Raw genomic sequence first — 14,516 nt, forward strand, 5'->3', positions numbered from 1 at the left:
TCCCCTTGCACACAGAAACCAAAACAGTTACATTATTTTACAGTTTATATTCACGCATAAGCAACGTGCATGCACAAATAATGTTTTTTTTCACACACCCATGGCTAATTGGATGCCCCTTTGATAGCTGCAGACATGAATTCTGCATGTGCAACTCAGGGTGACACAAATATTTGTTCAGTTTCACATGCTCAGCTTTGAAAACGCCACCTTTGCAAAAGACCTGTTTGATTCACCCTGAAGCAGGAGGGACTGGCCAGAAGTTGACAGCTCAAAATTTCTAGAAGAACATGTGGAATTACAGACTAGGAAAATGAAGCAAAAGGGTTGATATTTCAGCCCTCCTGAACGAGAAGTGAAAGTGAAAAGGAAATTGTGAGGGCAAGAAAATATGACATCGCTGTGTTTAGAAGTGGTGGTGTCCTTTGCCAGCAGAAAAAAAGGAGTAGATTCCTTTCCCTGCCACAAATTAATTTTTTTTGTGGTTTTACAAAGAAGATTTAGCTACATATATATACATACACACATATATATACACACATACATATATATGCATGTAGATATATATGTGTATATATATACACATATATACATTATATATGTGTGTATATATATATATATACACACATATATATGTGTGTGTATACATATATATAATGGTTTTTATTTATTTCTTTTCAGTGAAAAAGTTTTTTCCTCCCCTCTCTGCTTGCATGGTTTGAACCACACAAGTTTTGCTTCATGACTTGGGAAATGAAGGATGCACAAAAGTAGTGTGTAGCTGTTGAATCTCTACCAAAGAATTCATCAATTTTCCTCAACAGCTATTTTTTTTTTTAATGGCAAAACGGAAAGGAGGCAGCAAAATCTCAATCTCTCCCTTCTAATGACAGGATCAGCTTCCTTAATGTGGATGGAATTGGTTTTGCAGCCAACAAAAACACTCACCCAGGCCCCAGCTGCCATACTTTGAGTGACCATAAGGATCACCCTCTGAACAAACATGAAACCATTAATACCCTCTAACACAGCTAGACAAAAATGAGGGCAATGTGGATATTTTTTTTTTAATCTGTGGAAAAAAAAGAAGGTAAGTTTATTTCATCGCTGCTGGGAAGTTGTGTACACTTACTCACAACCACTTACGCAGCTCCCAGATTTCCAAGAAATGCTTGGAAGTCCCAGGAGTTCACATATTTATGCCTGGGATGCAGATATTTATTATTCGTGACTTATTATCTGCTAATGACTTGACAGAATAGGTACACATTTATTATGCCAACCTGAAAAAACACCAAGCATATTTGGTTTGCTTATATTAATAACTGAATCAATAAATATTACCTTTATAGAGTGTTATAAGTGGAGTCCATATTTTCTAAGAGTTTATCAATAAACACACAGATTTTCTTCCATGGAAATTGTGTGCAATTCAGCTCTGGTTAAAATCAGCTAGAGTGACTCTAAAGTCACTTTATCTAAACAATTATATGCAAGTTTTTTCACTCACATCATGCAGGAGTGCAAACTTATTTGAGTGGATTAAAAAAAAACCTGACAGTGCTTCTTCAATGAGAAATACATCCATGTTTTTTTTTTTTCTCTGTGTGAAAAGAAAAAAAGAATAAACAAAGGGAAGGTTGCTTTTTTAATAGACAACACCAGTTTGAGCTGTCCTCCACTCCACCCAGATGTTTTGCATTACTGTACTCCTTGCATCATGCATGCAATATGCTATCTCCTTTGTCCTCCTTCTGGTTCAGGACATGAGACAGATTTTCCTAATAAAATGCATGAACATATTAGCAGCAAGAAAGCAAATTATCTCACCAACAGCTGCTCATATCAAAGACTATCTATTTTTTGTTTTGTTTTGTTTTAATCGATTCCTTCTACACTAAACAACATGCATGAAGTTGATTTTGGAAGGGCTGTAAGACTCTGCAGAGATGTTATACTTTTTCACTCTATTTATTTATTTTATGTTTTTACTGTACAGCATTTTCTTCTTCTTTTCCACCATGACTTAAACAAGGATTCAAAATTATGGAGCCATATTGAAACTTACTATTTTTTCAAGGAAATCAAACTGCACAACCTCAGACATGGCTCAACTTTGCAATTACCAGATGAGTATTTCATCATGTTCTGTGCTGTTTAATTTGAGATTAGTATTAGTTTACTTCATTGAGGGTTAAATGCTAATTTTAAAAATGGTATATATTATAATTTATATATTTAGTTTTTCAACATGACCAGATCTACCCATGTACCTAACTGGAACCACTAGAGCAATTTTTCTGCAAAAATTTTTCACAGATACTGTTTATCTGTTTACATTTAGGTATGTACTTAAGAACCTGGAAGGACATAGACCCTATAGACAGAGATTGTTTTAGGTCATTGCTAACAGCCAAAACAACAAAAATTTGCTTTAAGTTGGAACAAAAGTTGGAAATAGTGAATTCTTTCTGTGAATTACAGCCAAAATAAATTATTACAAAATATAAATAATGTTGAGACAATCAAAATTAACGTTTGAATTCTTTGAGCCCAATTTGAGCATGATGCCAGTGCAGAGAGCTGCCTTGCTTAATTTTTACATATTTTTTATGTTAATTTGTTACATTTCTTCTTGGTGTCTCTTCCTTCCCTGCTACCAACCCTGGCAGAGAGGACAGCCTTGAATGTTCCCCTGAGTCCGAAAGTTTTGCCAGCTGGAGTTTAAATTACTGGCAGAGCTTTCCAAGCTGAACAAGTCTAAGATTAAGAACAGATAATAAAAAAAAAAAAAGAAAAGAGAATAAAAAAGAAAATAAAAAAAAAAGAAAGGAAAAAAATTGGTGGTCTGAGTTACAGACTGAGCAAGAAGCCTCTGATCATGGCACTGATCCAGCACCTGCTCATTCACACTTTTCCAGAAGCAGTGGTGCACAGGGCATATGGGATTTTGTTCATAAATAATGAGACTTTTGGTAGCAGAACTCAAAATCTGACAGTGCAGCTGTGAGAATTTCTCTGCAGCTCCAGGTGTATACTCCCACTCACCTACATTCTGTTTTGACGTCAAAATCAAAAGTCAAATATAATGAGAAAAATATGAAAATTTAAGTGCAGGATCCAGTCCTGCTTACAAAGCATGTGCCATATCAGAGAAAACTAGTGGGATTCTTAAAAAATACTCAGAAATTTTAAAGCTATCAGGCTGTTTTATTTGCAAGAAAAAATTATAATGAAAAGTTTTGCATCCTCTTCACACCACTGCCCAAAGTCTTTTCTTCCAGCTAAAAAAACAGCAGAGGCAGCAGCTCTTTTAGCTCTGTGAACACAAACACTCTTAAGTAAAACCACTTGCTATTTCATAACTTCTGAAGTCAGATGGTTGAAGGGGGAAAGATATGTTATCTCCTGGTTTCCCCACATGCAAGTGTAGCTCTGTGAGCAAATTATAACCTGCCAATCTATCCACAAAAGAACAATAGCAGAAAGCATTTCTCTTTCCACATTATTTATTATGAAACTGCCAAAGAGGACAAAAAAAAAAAAAAAAATCAGCAAGCCTCTTTAGTCAGCTCTTCCTAATTAAATCTGTAACCCAGCACCAAATAAAAGCAATAATCTTTGCTTTGCGACCGCAAAAAAACAATTGAAGAACAAAAAGGGCCAAGGTTGTCATTTGGGTAAGAACTGACAGCAGAATTCCTGGTGCTCTGCTCCCCTCACCTGGTGTGAAAGGAGGGAAATCACCCCTGTGTGCCATGGGTGATGCCCAGACCCCACAGCTGTAGTGGAGCAAAGGTGACAAAGAGCAAAATAAATTAATGTTTTCTGCACTTGGACACTTAAAGGAGTGGACCTTCCCTTCTTCACATAGCTGCTCCTCATGCTATCCTTGTTACCTGACCTATCCAGTGACCTGAGGCAATGAAAGAAAACGTCACCAGCTGTTTCTTCTTCTCTTTCTTCTCTCCTCCTGGCCACAATGTTTGTACTTAGAGGTTGTTCTTAGAGCACCCAGTTTTGAATCACTCAGGTAAATGCAAGTTCACTTGCTCAGGCAAAAGAAGCATCTCCTGGTGCTCCAAACAGCTGCTCCTCATACATCAGTCAGGTTGATAAATCTCTGTTCCCACCTTATGCAGCATTTAAAAAGGTTGAGCTGCACCCAGCCACCACTTCCTTCTCAGGGTGAGACACTGCTGAGATGAACAGCACAGGCTGGTTTGGAGTGAATTGAGGTCTTCTTGCAGTTTTCAGCATGGTCCAACTGACCTCTCAAACCCCTGAGGAAGAGTGGGGTGAGGAAGCTGCAAGGAGCTGTTGGTGTGTTGCTCACCATGAGCCCAGCAGAGAGAGGCAGGGGTTTACTACAGCCACACTTGGGCCAAGAAATTACCAGGGTAATTGATAAATGGCACATCTGAGAGAAGAACATAAATCCACTTTCCTAGGAAAATAATAAAAGGCTGGAGAATGGTTGTCTGGGGGCAATCTCTTTGCACAGCTTCACAGAGAGGCAGCCTGAGCAGAGCCAGCAAACCCTGCACAGGCTGTGGTCAGTGCCCTGACTTCAGGATCCTCTTCTGCCCAAGGGCATTTCCCCATTCTGATACTGGACTCTGAAATGTTGGAGCATACTGTGTTTATTATGCCCAGCACTGTGCTGCGCTTCTTCAGAGAAAAATTCCTTTTTGGAGGTTTTTTTCCCTTTCAGATTGGCAATTCTGCTCCTCGTGCATCGCCACGCCCGATGTCTTCCTTATTCTGCGTCCGCTCCCAAACTGATCAGAAATCCACAGATCTCCCATAGCACAGCCCCTGACATCAGGCTGGAAATAATTCCCTCATCCAGGAAATAGCTGGGACACGCAGCTACCGGCGGTTGCTGTGGAGAAGGACAGAGCTGCCCAGCTATTTGAGGTTTTCCAAGCTAAGTCACATGCAGCAGAAGGGGAAGACAGCGTTTCTCCTGCCAGCTTTCGAGCCGTGCTTAGCAGCCTTTATCCTTCCTCCTTCCTTTATCCTTCCTATCCACAGAGGAGCACTGTGGATGCTTCCCTGAGGCTCAGCCTGCCATCGAGGTGGCTCGTGCTGGAGGATGCCTCAAAGCCCTGTGGAGGCCACAATTTCCTATATTTCTGCTACAAAACAGAGCTGTGATTTTGAGCTGTGGATGGATGAAGCATCAAAGCAAGTGGCAGACTTGGATCTGCTCTTGACGGGGCTATATTGGAACAATCAAAGCCATTCCTGAAGAACACACACAGCAACACCATCCCAGAACTGGAATTTTCCAATCTCCAGCTAAAATTAAGCCGCGATGCCAAACCAAAGTGGTGTAACAAAAGAGAAGCAATAAAGGTGCATGAAACAAAGTTAAAATGAGAGAGGAAAATGGGAAAGAGAATGGGCAAATCCAGAGTGAAACAGTCAACACATGTTTTGAGTCAAAGTAAAAAATGTTTTGCTGAAAGATTCGCCAAAACCAATACAGGTCTATGAAAGAATTCAGTTTTAATAAATCAATGTTTCTCAGCAAAAAGGGGATTTATGTTTCAAAAAATCCAACTACCTCTATGTACAGAGCTCATCAAGTTCAGCTTTGTTGCAGGTATGAGAGCTAAAAACCTGAATACATTTTGATTAATGCATTTTTGGAATGCAATTTGTTCTACAGGTGCTGTGGTATAAAAAGGCCCATCCAAAATCAGCTGAAGTCTGTGACAGTATTTCTACCAAATTCCAGTGAATTAGGCCTGGAGAGACTGAGAGGCTGAAGTACAGGATTAAGTAAATCCCCTATAGCTCTCTGAAAGAATTAATCATTACATATACATCTATTAAAAAGATATATTTTAAATTATTGAAATGATACTTACAATTTTCTTAATGATGAAATGTTTTCATGTCTTACAAATTAGCATAAGTGTTCAACAACAGCTGTTCTATTTTTTTTTTATTTAAACATGTTAATATAAGTCCTATATGTTAACAGTTGAAAAACTTTCCCTCTGATGATGGCCTCCAAGGAGCTGCAAGTACTTAATCATGTGTCTAACCTGAAACCTTTTCAGGCCCATCAGATACATGATTAGGTATCTCTCAGAGGAAAAAAAAAAAAAAAAAGAAGAAGAAAGAAAAGGTCTGGCAAAAGCCTTGGAGGTATGAAATGAAACACACAGATAATGTTTCAGAAACTTAGACCCATGTGGTTTTTGAAGAGTGAAAAGCACTTGTGATCAAAGGGGAGAAAGTTTCAGGGTTTTTAACAAGGCTTTTAGATTTTAAATCATGTATTATTAGTCTGGGCCACTCTTATTTTCATAAAGTCAGACACTTCATACAATGTAATTTTGTACCCATAACATTGATGAAGTTAAAATCCTGAACTTAACTGTACTTTAAAAGCTGTCCAGGTTGGCTGCTCTACTGAAACTAGTGAATATAATTTTAAAATTGAATTTACTCCCTGTGCTTTTCATGTATTTCAATAAATATGATTCCTCTTTAAAAGCAAGCAAAATGCCCGAAATACGGATTGAGGTTTCTTAAAACCACAAATTAAAATTAACATTTTGAGACTTTCCAGCAGAGAGACTCATAATCACGAAACAGGAATGGGGAGACTGAGCAGGATGAAGGAGGAGATCTCTCCTTTCTCAAATGCACAGTTTGTGAAGACTGGAAAAGCTTGAATAAGCACAGAGGTGCTGTGGTGTGGCTGCATGTCCAGGTGAGGAGGGAGACACACAGTGAGAGCTGTGTTACACTGAGAGCCCAGGTCCTGGGCAGGAAAGTTTTGTTGTCAGGCACTGTGGGATTCACTGTGTGAGAGCTTAATGCCAACCCCAGCACAGGCAGAGCTGGGGGACAACAGATTTTGTGGTGGACTGAAACTCTGAAACTGAGATAATGGGAAATGTCGGAAGAAACTTCCAGACAAAGGACAGATTGAAACAAAAGGCTTAAATTCAAGCCTTCTGCTCTCATGCAGAGCATTTTTTTTTTTAATCCTCTCCCTTTTTCTGCCCCAAAGAAGGGACTGGCTCCAAGGCCCCAGTGGGAGAGAGTGACTCACTCCAAAGCCACTGCACCAGGCAGCTGCTTGAGATGTGGAGGACCAAGATGCTGGGCAGGGAGTCTCATTACTCACCACTTGCATAAATCTTTTAGCAAAAGCAGTGAGGAGTCACAGCTGGTTCCTGTGAGATCCCAAGCACCTTCTGAGAGGGAGAGAGAGCTTTCAGTAACTTCTGAAATTTGTGGCACCCTGAAGGAGGGTAGAGCATGACACCCCTGCATTTCCCTACACAAAGGCAGATGCATCTGGCAAAACCTGAGTCCTCCAGCCAGCAGTGTTTAATTAATTCTGATATTCTGTTGTTTGTAATTAAAAGTGCTGGAGAGCCGTTCAGTCTCTACCAAATTGTTTTGGTTCTGTTTAGTCTTATTTTCTCTTGTAAAAACTTTGATAGTCCTGAACTGCCTATTCTTGGGTTGCAAAGTGATGAAATATTTATTCTTTATATACCAAGGGCAAGACTTCTCAGGAAAACTTTTTATATAAAAGGCAACAACCCAATATCTACCAAGGTCACTTTTAGAACAAATGGTATGTTACCACAAACTGTGCTAACTAAAACTTCTGGAAAGAACATTGTAAAGGCACATCTTGCTTGAAAGCGGCAAAATTCACAAAAACAAACAGCAGGTTGGAATTTGTCCTAACTAAAGACTAGATTACAGGCAAAATGTTCAGTTCTTACCCCAGTCTTTTAGAGGGACTTATGAAATACACCCTCATTAAAGTCTTTTTTATCCACAACACTTTAAACAGGTCATAAACAATTTGGAGTAGGAACAGAAGGAGTGATATGACAAAATGCTGCTCTGCAGATTAGAGCACAGACTCCTGAACTTAAGTCCTTTTTCCTGTAACCAGTTCCATTAGGACTATTTCCACATGCAAAGTTTTGGAACATCATACCCACAAACTATAAAGGAAAATTAAAACAACAAACCAACAGTGTCTGAGAACAGCCAGACCATAATGTTGCAGCAGATGTCGGGATTTGTTCTCAAAGAGTAAGATTTGCTCATAAATGGGTCTTCAGTGCCTGAGCTGCAGCTGCAGTAAGTTCATTATCCACAAAAATGGGGACAGTACAAACTGCACATTTCAAGTAGTTCTGAGTTACAGTCACTGGACTGAGTCCAAAAAACCTAAATATTCATAGTTAATGACCAAGTTCTGAACTTTTAACTCAACACAACGTTAATGTCAGTCATGCTATTTTCAACAAGGAACTTCCTTGGACAGAGAGGCCTACAGGGAAACAGCTGAGCTGTCCAACCCCCTTGTGCTGAGGCTGCAAGTCTCAGGGAAGCAGGATATTCAGCTGTGAAGCTGGAGAACCTTTTGGTGGAACAGGAACCTATTCAAGGAGAGGTTGCACCATAACGCAGCCAAGTGGCTGGCACTGAAGATAGATGAGCTTACAGGGCAATATTTGACCCCAAAAGAAGGCTGACGGGTGTGGAGGACATCTGGTTTAGATTGGTGAAGTCTACCATGTGAATGTGGCAAGCGCTTGAAGTGCCTGTGAAAATACCAGGAGGGAAACAAGCAGCAGTAAGAAAGGCGATTTAGACCACCCACCGGCCCATGAAACACTGAGTAAGAAAGAGAAAGAAAGTGATGGGACAACGTGCCTAGGATCCAGAGATAGCCCCCAAATTACTGGCACCTGAGAGACCTGAAAGTGGCCAGCCTTGTTCACAGCCCGTGAACAGCTTCTCTTGCTGCCAATCATCAGACAGAGAATATCCACTGTTGAACTTTAGGACATTTATCACAGAACCACAGAATAAATGTAGTTGGAAAGGACCTCTGGAGAACATCTAGTCCAGCCCCCTGCCAAGGCAGAGTCACCTGGAGGAGGTGACATGCCCAGGTGATCTTTGAATGTCTGTCCTTGACAAGACACAAAGATACCAAGGTGTGCTCAGGCACCAAAACACAGAGCACCCACAGACTCACAGTCAAAACACTGCTCAGGCTGAAATCTTACCTTGAAACTCTGCCTGTCTTCACCTGCCAATGTTACTTTAAGACACTGGCAATGTTACTTTAAGACAACAATGTTTTAGTTTCTAAAAACCCGCGTGCGCCGCAAGAACCGACACAAAGCGCGCGATAAAGGACCCGCTCCTTGCGGCAAGCAGGCTGCAAACCACCACCCCAGAAAAGAAAAACAACAAATGCTTACGTTCATAGCAGTAGGCATCAAACTTGCTATCGGGGTAAGGGAAGCCTGTCTGGTTCTCATAGCGATACAGGGTCCTCACCCCAAGCAAACCCCCACCGCACTGGGGCCGCGCCACAGAGGCCGGGTAGCGGACGCTGCCGTCCGCCAGCCACCCGTAGTCACACTGGTCAAAGCCGTTCCTCCAGGCCACATAGAGGTTCCCCACGGAAGCCAGGACACCGCCTCGCTCCTCACACAGCTCCCTGGCTTCCTCGAAGGTGAACTTCTGGGGGGATGAGACGTGGACCACTTCGTCTGCAGGAGGAAACAAAAAGAAAAAGGAGCAAAGGCTGAGTAGCATGTTCCACCATCAGTCAGTTCCAGAGTCCTGCAAGGCTGGGGATTTCTTCCCAAAACATGAGTGTTTTTTCTTTAAGAGAAAAATAATCAGATATCTGTAAACCAAATGTTCCAGGGCCGAATTTGAAAGTTAAACTGCCACAAAGCATGAGCATTTATAAGCAAATTTTATGCCATGAAGTACACTGTGGCTGGACAGTGAGTCCCTTCCTTGGTCTCTAGTAAGCCCTGAGGCTCTACTGTGACCCTGTTAGAGTAGAATTTGCAGCTCAACTGAGTTAATTAAATCCAGTCCATCACAATTCACTTTTCCCATAAAGCAAATATTCTATCTCTGCAAGCCTCCTACCTGGTACTTTTAGGCATTGCTGGAACCTCACTTCAAACAATCAAAAAACAGGAAATATTCTTCACTGGCTGCTCTAGAGCAGCCTCTAATGTTGGATTTCCATCAGTCTTCCTCTTGTCCAAGAGGAAAGACTGATGGAAATTTGGAAACAAAGGTGAGGAAATGCACAAGACATGTTGCATGCACAAAGCCCTCTTTGTGTGGAGAAGCTGAATTAGTCTACAATGTTGATAGCATAGTTCAGCTTCCAAGGAATAACAGTTTGTAAGGAACAGCCATCCAGTTGGACACTAAAACAAAGCAAAGAGCACATCTAATATTGTGCTTCCAAGGTAAACCACCATCGTGCAGTTGTCTTGGTTGCCACATTCACACAAACACTCTAAAGAAAAGTCAAGCCTCTCATGTTCATGTCCTGGGAATGAAGCAATAAACTGACCCTTTTCCAGTTTTTGCTTACACTTCAGATGAAACCAGCCAGACCTAAAATGAGATGCTGGTGTACAAACCGGCAGGGCAAAATCAAAATATTTGTTGCAAGGCAGCAATGCCTCCCTCAGCCACAGCAGGCCAGGACACAGCAGCCACTGTTGCAGAAAAGCACTGCTTTTCCACGCCAGCCAATCTGTCTTACCCTTGCACAGGTCTGAAGGGAGCACAGAAAAATGCAGACAGAAACTACATCACCCCGAGCAGTTTCATTCACATCAATATTACGCTTGTTTGGGGCCTGAAAGGAATGCAAGTGTGAAAGGAGGCAAGGTGCCAGCCTTCTCTTTCCTCCTAGGTAGGGGCTCTGATTTGTTATTACAGCTGTAGCACCAATCCCATAGTGTAACTTGCTTTGTGTGCAGCTCCTTGGAGGTAGAGGGACAGATAAGGGAAGCAAAAAGCCATTCGTCCAGAATGGCTCATTCAGCTCCTCAGACCACACAGAAAATGAGCATTTTTTCTGTTACATCCTTCTGCATCTGCCTGGCAGTTCTGCTGCCATGTCCTGCACAGTGATGGGTGCAGTTATCCCACAGTCCTGTCCCAAAAGCAGTACGATGAATTAGGGGAGCAAAGAAAGGCCTCTCCAGAGCAGCCCTCTCTGCTCTGAGAGCTGTTCACTGATCCTCTCACAGCAGCCATGATGTATATGAAAATTTGTAGTTAAAATGCAATTTAATTGCAATTATACAGCAGATATCATTCCATTTAGATGAGTGAGAAAAGTGAAGAGGAACAATGAATTTGTGTGACTTCTGTTAAAAAAAAAATAATTGCAGACAACCCCACAACACTTGTTATGAGATAAACTATAGAATGAAAATGGGTAAACAGTGCAAGATTACTAGAAATGCAATTTTTCCATCAGGTGATTTGGATCACTAACTCCAAATGGAGCTTGTACACCACATCATTAAAAGTTAGCGCTATGTATTCCTCTGAGCTGTCATCTGCACTCAAGTTAAGACAGAGAAACTTAGTGAGGGGTTAAGTCTTGGTGTAAGATTTCAGCATGCAGGGTTCTTCTTTAAGAGAGGTCACTTTGCAGAGAACTGACTTACCCAAGCTGCACTTTCTAGGCAGAAGTCTGCCTCAAGTTTGCCTTGGAGTGTGCCTGTGTCTGCAACAGTGATAATCCTGCACACTTAAAAGATGAGTGTCATACCTTTCTCTGCACTGAATATATTCTACTAACTCCACATGGGCTTATTTTGTTCATCTGTTAAAATCAGCTGCAGTCAAAAAAACACCATCTTTGTCAAGGATTGTTTTACAAAAGAAAACCAAACCAAACCAACACAATTTAAAAAAAAAAAAAAAGAAAAGAAAACCAGCGCATATTTAAGGAAAACCCCATTTTAACCAAAACAATTCAATAAGTGAAATTAAAAGTATTTGACACCTAATTGGTATATTCAAGAATTTGTGACAATAACCTCACAAAGAGGGCAAAAAGGCAGCAGGGCAACCAGCAAAATTCTATCATATAGCAAGTAAATGTGCATTTATTGCAGGAATGCTAGTGATAAGATAAAGGGAAGAGATGTTAAAACATATCATCTTGTAACTGCTCTAGTTAGAGAGCATTTTTCTATGATTCCACAATTGTTATTTTTAAAAAATCAAGTAATGGGCAAAAGTCATATTGCAAATAGCAGTAAATTTGGAGCTATGACTCCTCAATTGGTCTCTCCAGTTTGAAAATAGATTAAAATTCTCTGTGATTAAATGTGCACTTAATGCGCTTAATAATTTTTGAGATGAAATGTGAAAAACAAAGAAAGAGTTTAATAAAGGTCTTGCTTGATATGTGCATCCAGAAACACTTGAAAGTCTGTTCTGCTTCTGCAAGCTTCTCAAACTGCCTTACAAAAAAAGTTAAAATATGGGGGTTTTCCTGGGGTTTCTTGATCTCCTTCACTTCTACCATGTGGCTGAAACATCCTGACTCCTTCAAAGTATCAAAGAAAAAAGGACTCAAGCCTTGCACAGAATCTTCTTCTAAAAAGCCAGAAAAGTAATTCTGAAGTTAATGAAATGTATTTATCCATGCAGTCTCCGCAATTAACTCCTGTTTTTGAAAGCACAACAGCTTCCATATTTTACAGGAGGACAGATCCCACCACACTCTTACAGTGTTTTTATTAAGATGACTGGAAGCCCCTCAATTTCCCAGCCAAAACCCTGGAAACAAGGAAATTAAGAGGGAAAACTCATCTGCTTGACAAACAAATGACATAGCCACCAACACCAGGCAGGGCAAATTCAATTCTGTGTGTGTTAAACAGCCACATATGCACTGTTTTTATAGCTGGAGCACACTCTGAGTAACTCAGCAATACTGTGGAGGCAAAGCCCAGGGCTTAGGCCAGCAGATGAAGAAAAACTGGTTCTGCAGTACCAGGGGGTGGGGTGGAGAACGTGACAGTGTTTAGGCTGCAGACAATAATGTAATGTGTGTTATTGCTGGCTCCTGTTCCAAACCAAGCCTCGGGCTGATGGAGCAGCCTCAGCGGTCACTGCACTCCAAGAATCCCCAGGATTTTCCCCTTACATGTGTTTGTTTTGCTTGGTCAAAAGAGATACCTGATGAAAGTCAGGCTTTTTCCATCTCTTTACAAAATATCAGGGCAGATGAAAAAGTCAGATTTTTCTCTTGAAGACAAAAGCCGGCTCACCTGCAGTCCCTGAGGAAAAAGTTTAAGTTCCACAAGAATCAGTGTTTTAAATCTTATCAGCTGGTTTTATAGCAAGTTTCATTGCTTTGATTCACTTGCTCCCCTCAGGAGATGTCTGGTTGAGCTGGGCACACTGGTGGATGTGAATATCATGAATCACACAACTTAAAAGCAAGGTGGGAAGAAGTGCAGGCTAGAACCAAAGCCAGGGGTCAACACACAACCTGTGTTGACTAAAGTAGTGGTGCTGGGTTGTTGTTTGGACTTAATGATCTCAAAATTCTTCTTACCCAGCCTTAATGATTCTATGATTCTGTAATCATTACTGTCCCATCCAGAATTTGGTGCTCACAAGCTTTACCTTGTGGTCAGGTGCTCAGATTCTACAACCTTCACAGTCATCCAAAGCCAGGCGTTAGAAAATGCAGAGGGACATTAATTGTATGAAAAGTTAATCATTCCCATAGAAGGAAATGCTTAACTCTCACAATTAAAAAAAAATCCTCCAAAAAACCCTCTGGAAAACAAAAATACAGCCAAGTAAAAAACTTTCCAATGCCTTTTCATTTTAGCTCCTCTTTAGTAGTTTTGTTTGAGAAGAAACGCTATCTCCCACTAAGAATTTGGGAGCTCACTTTTTCTTTTTTTTTTTTTCCTTTTTTTTTAGCATAATGGGCCTGTGGTGAACTCCAACCTATTCATTTATTCATTTGTTTCTGAGAGTTAGAACCAATCAAGTTCATCAAGCAGAGGTGTCCTTTGGGAGTGTTAGATCTCCTGGATTCTGTGACTACAGCTGGGTAGAGGCAAAACCCTGGGTCAGAGACAAAAGCTGGCTAAGAGTGGCAAAATGTCATTTTTTCTGATGCTATAAAGAGCATTCTGAGGGCATTTTCTCACCTGCACCTGTAACCTGTGGTTTCTGCTCCTCACCTGGACACAGCCAGCCATGTGGCATTCCTCACCATGTCAAAGCCAGGCAACCATGTGGCACTGCCACCACAACTTTCTTTTCCTCAAAAATGTGGGATCTGTTCAAAACTTCATTCCTAGGACACGGTCAAGTGTGCAAAGAAGCAGGAGTACCATGACCACTTTGAGGACTACAACATTTACCCTTGTGTCTTCAGGACCACAAACATCCTCATGCCCTTCCTCTCTTTCTTTGCTGCTCAGGGCTGGTTTTCTGACACACCAGGGTAATAAAGAGGAGTCCTTAACAAAGTCACTAATTACCAAAACCACTCTGCAGGGCTGGAAAACCACAAACATCTAAGCAGCTTGGTTCAACTTTAAAGCAGAAGGCTGGACAAGATGAAGAAGTCATTTTCTCTTGCACGTGAGAACAAGTTGGTTGACTCCTTTTGATGCACAGCAGCAATGATTTAA

At 40.9% G+C, this 14,516-nt stretch overlaps 1 protein-coding gene across 6 annotated transcripts in view; it reads right to left on the reverse strand.

The window, feature by feature from the left end:
• The window catches only part of VCAN (versican), a 99,201-nt gene that overhangs the window by 55,655 nt on the left and 29,030 nt on the right, over positions 1-14,516 (reverse strand). For all 6 annotated transcript variants that reach the window (XM_064405735.1, XM_064405734.1, XM_064405738.1 and 3 more), the window contains exon 6: positions 9,270-9,563. In XM_064405735.1, the coding sequence (XP_064261805.1) occupies positions 9,270-9,563 (294 nt within the window). The remainder of the gene's footprint in view (positions 1-9,269; positions 9,564-14,516) is intronic.

The sequence above is a fragment of the Passer domesticus genome, chromosome Z (assembly GCF_036417665.1).
Source record: "Passer domesticus isolate bPasDom1 chromosome Z, bPasDom1.hap1, whole genome shotgun sequence".
In the NCBI taxonomy this organism is placed as follows: domain Eukaryota; kingdom Metazoa; phylum Chordata; class Aves; order Passeriformes; family Passeridae; genus Passer; species Passer domesticus.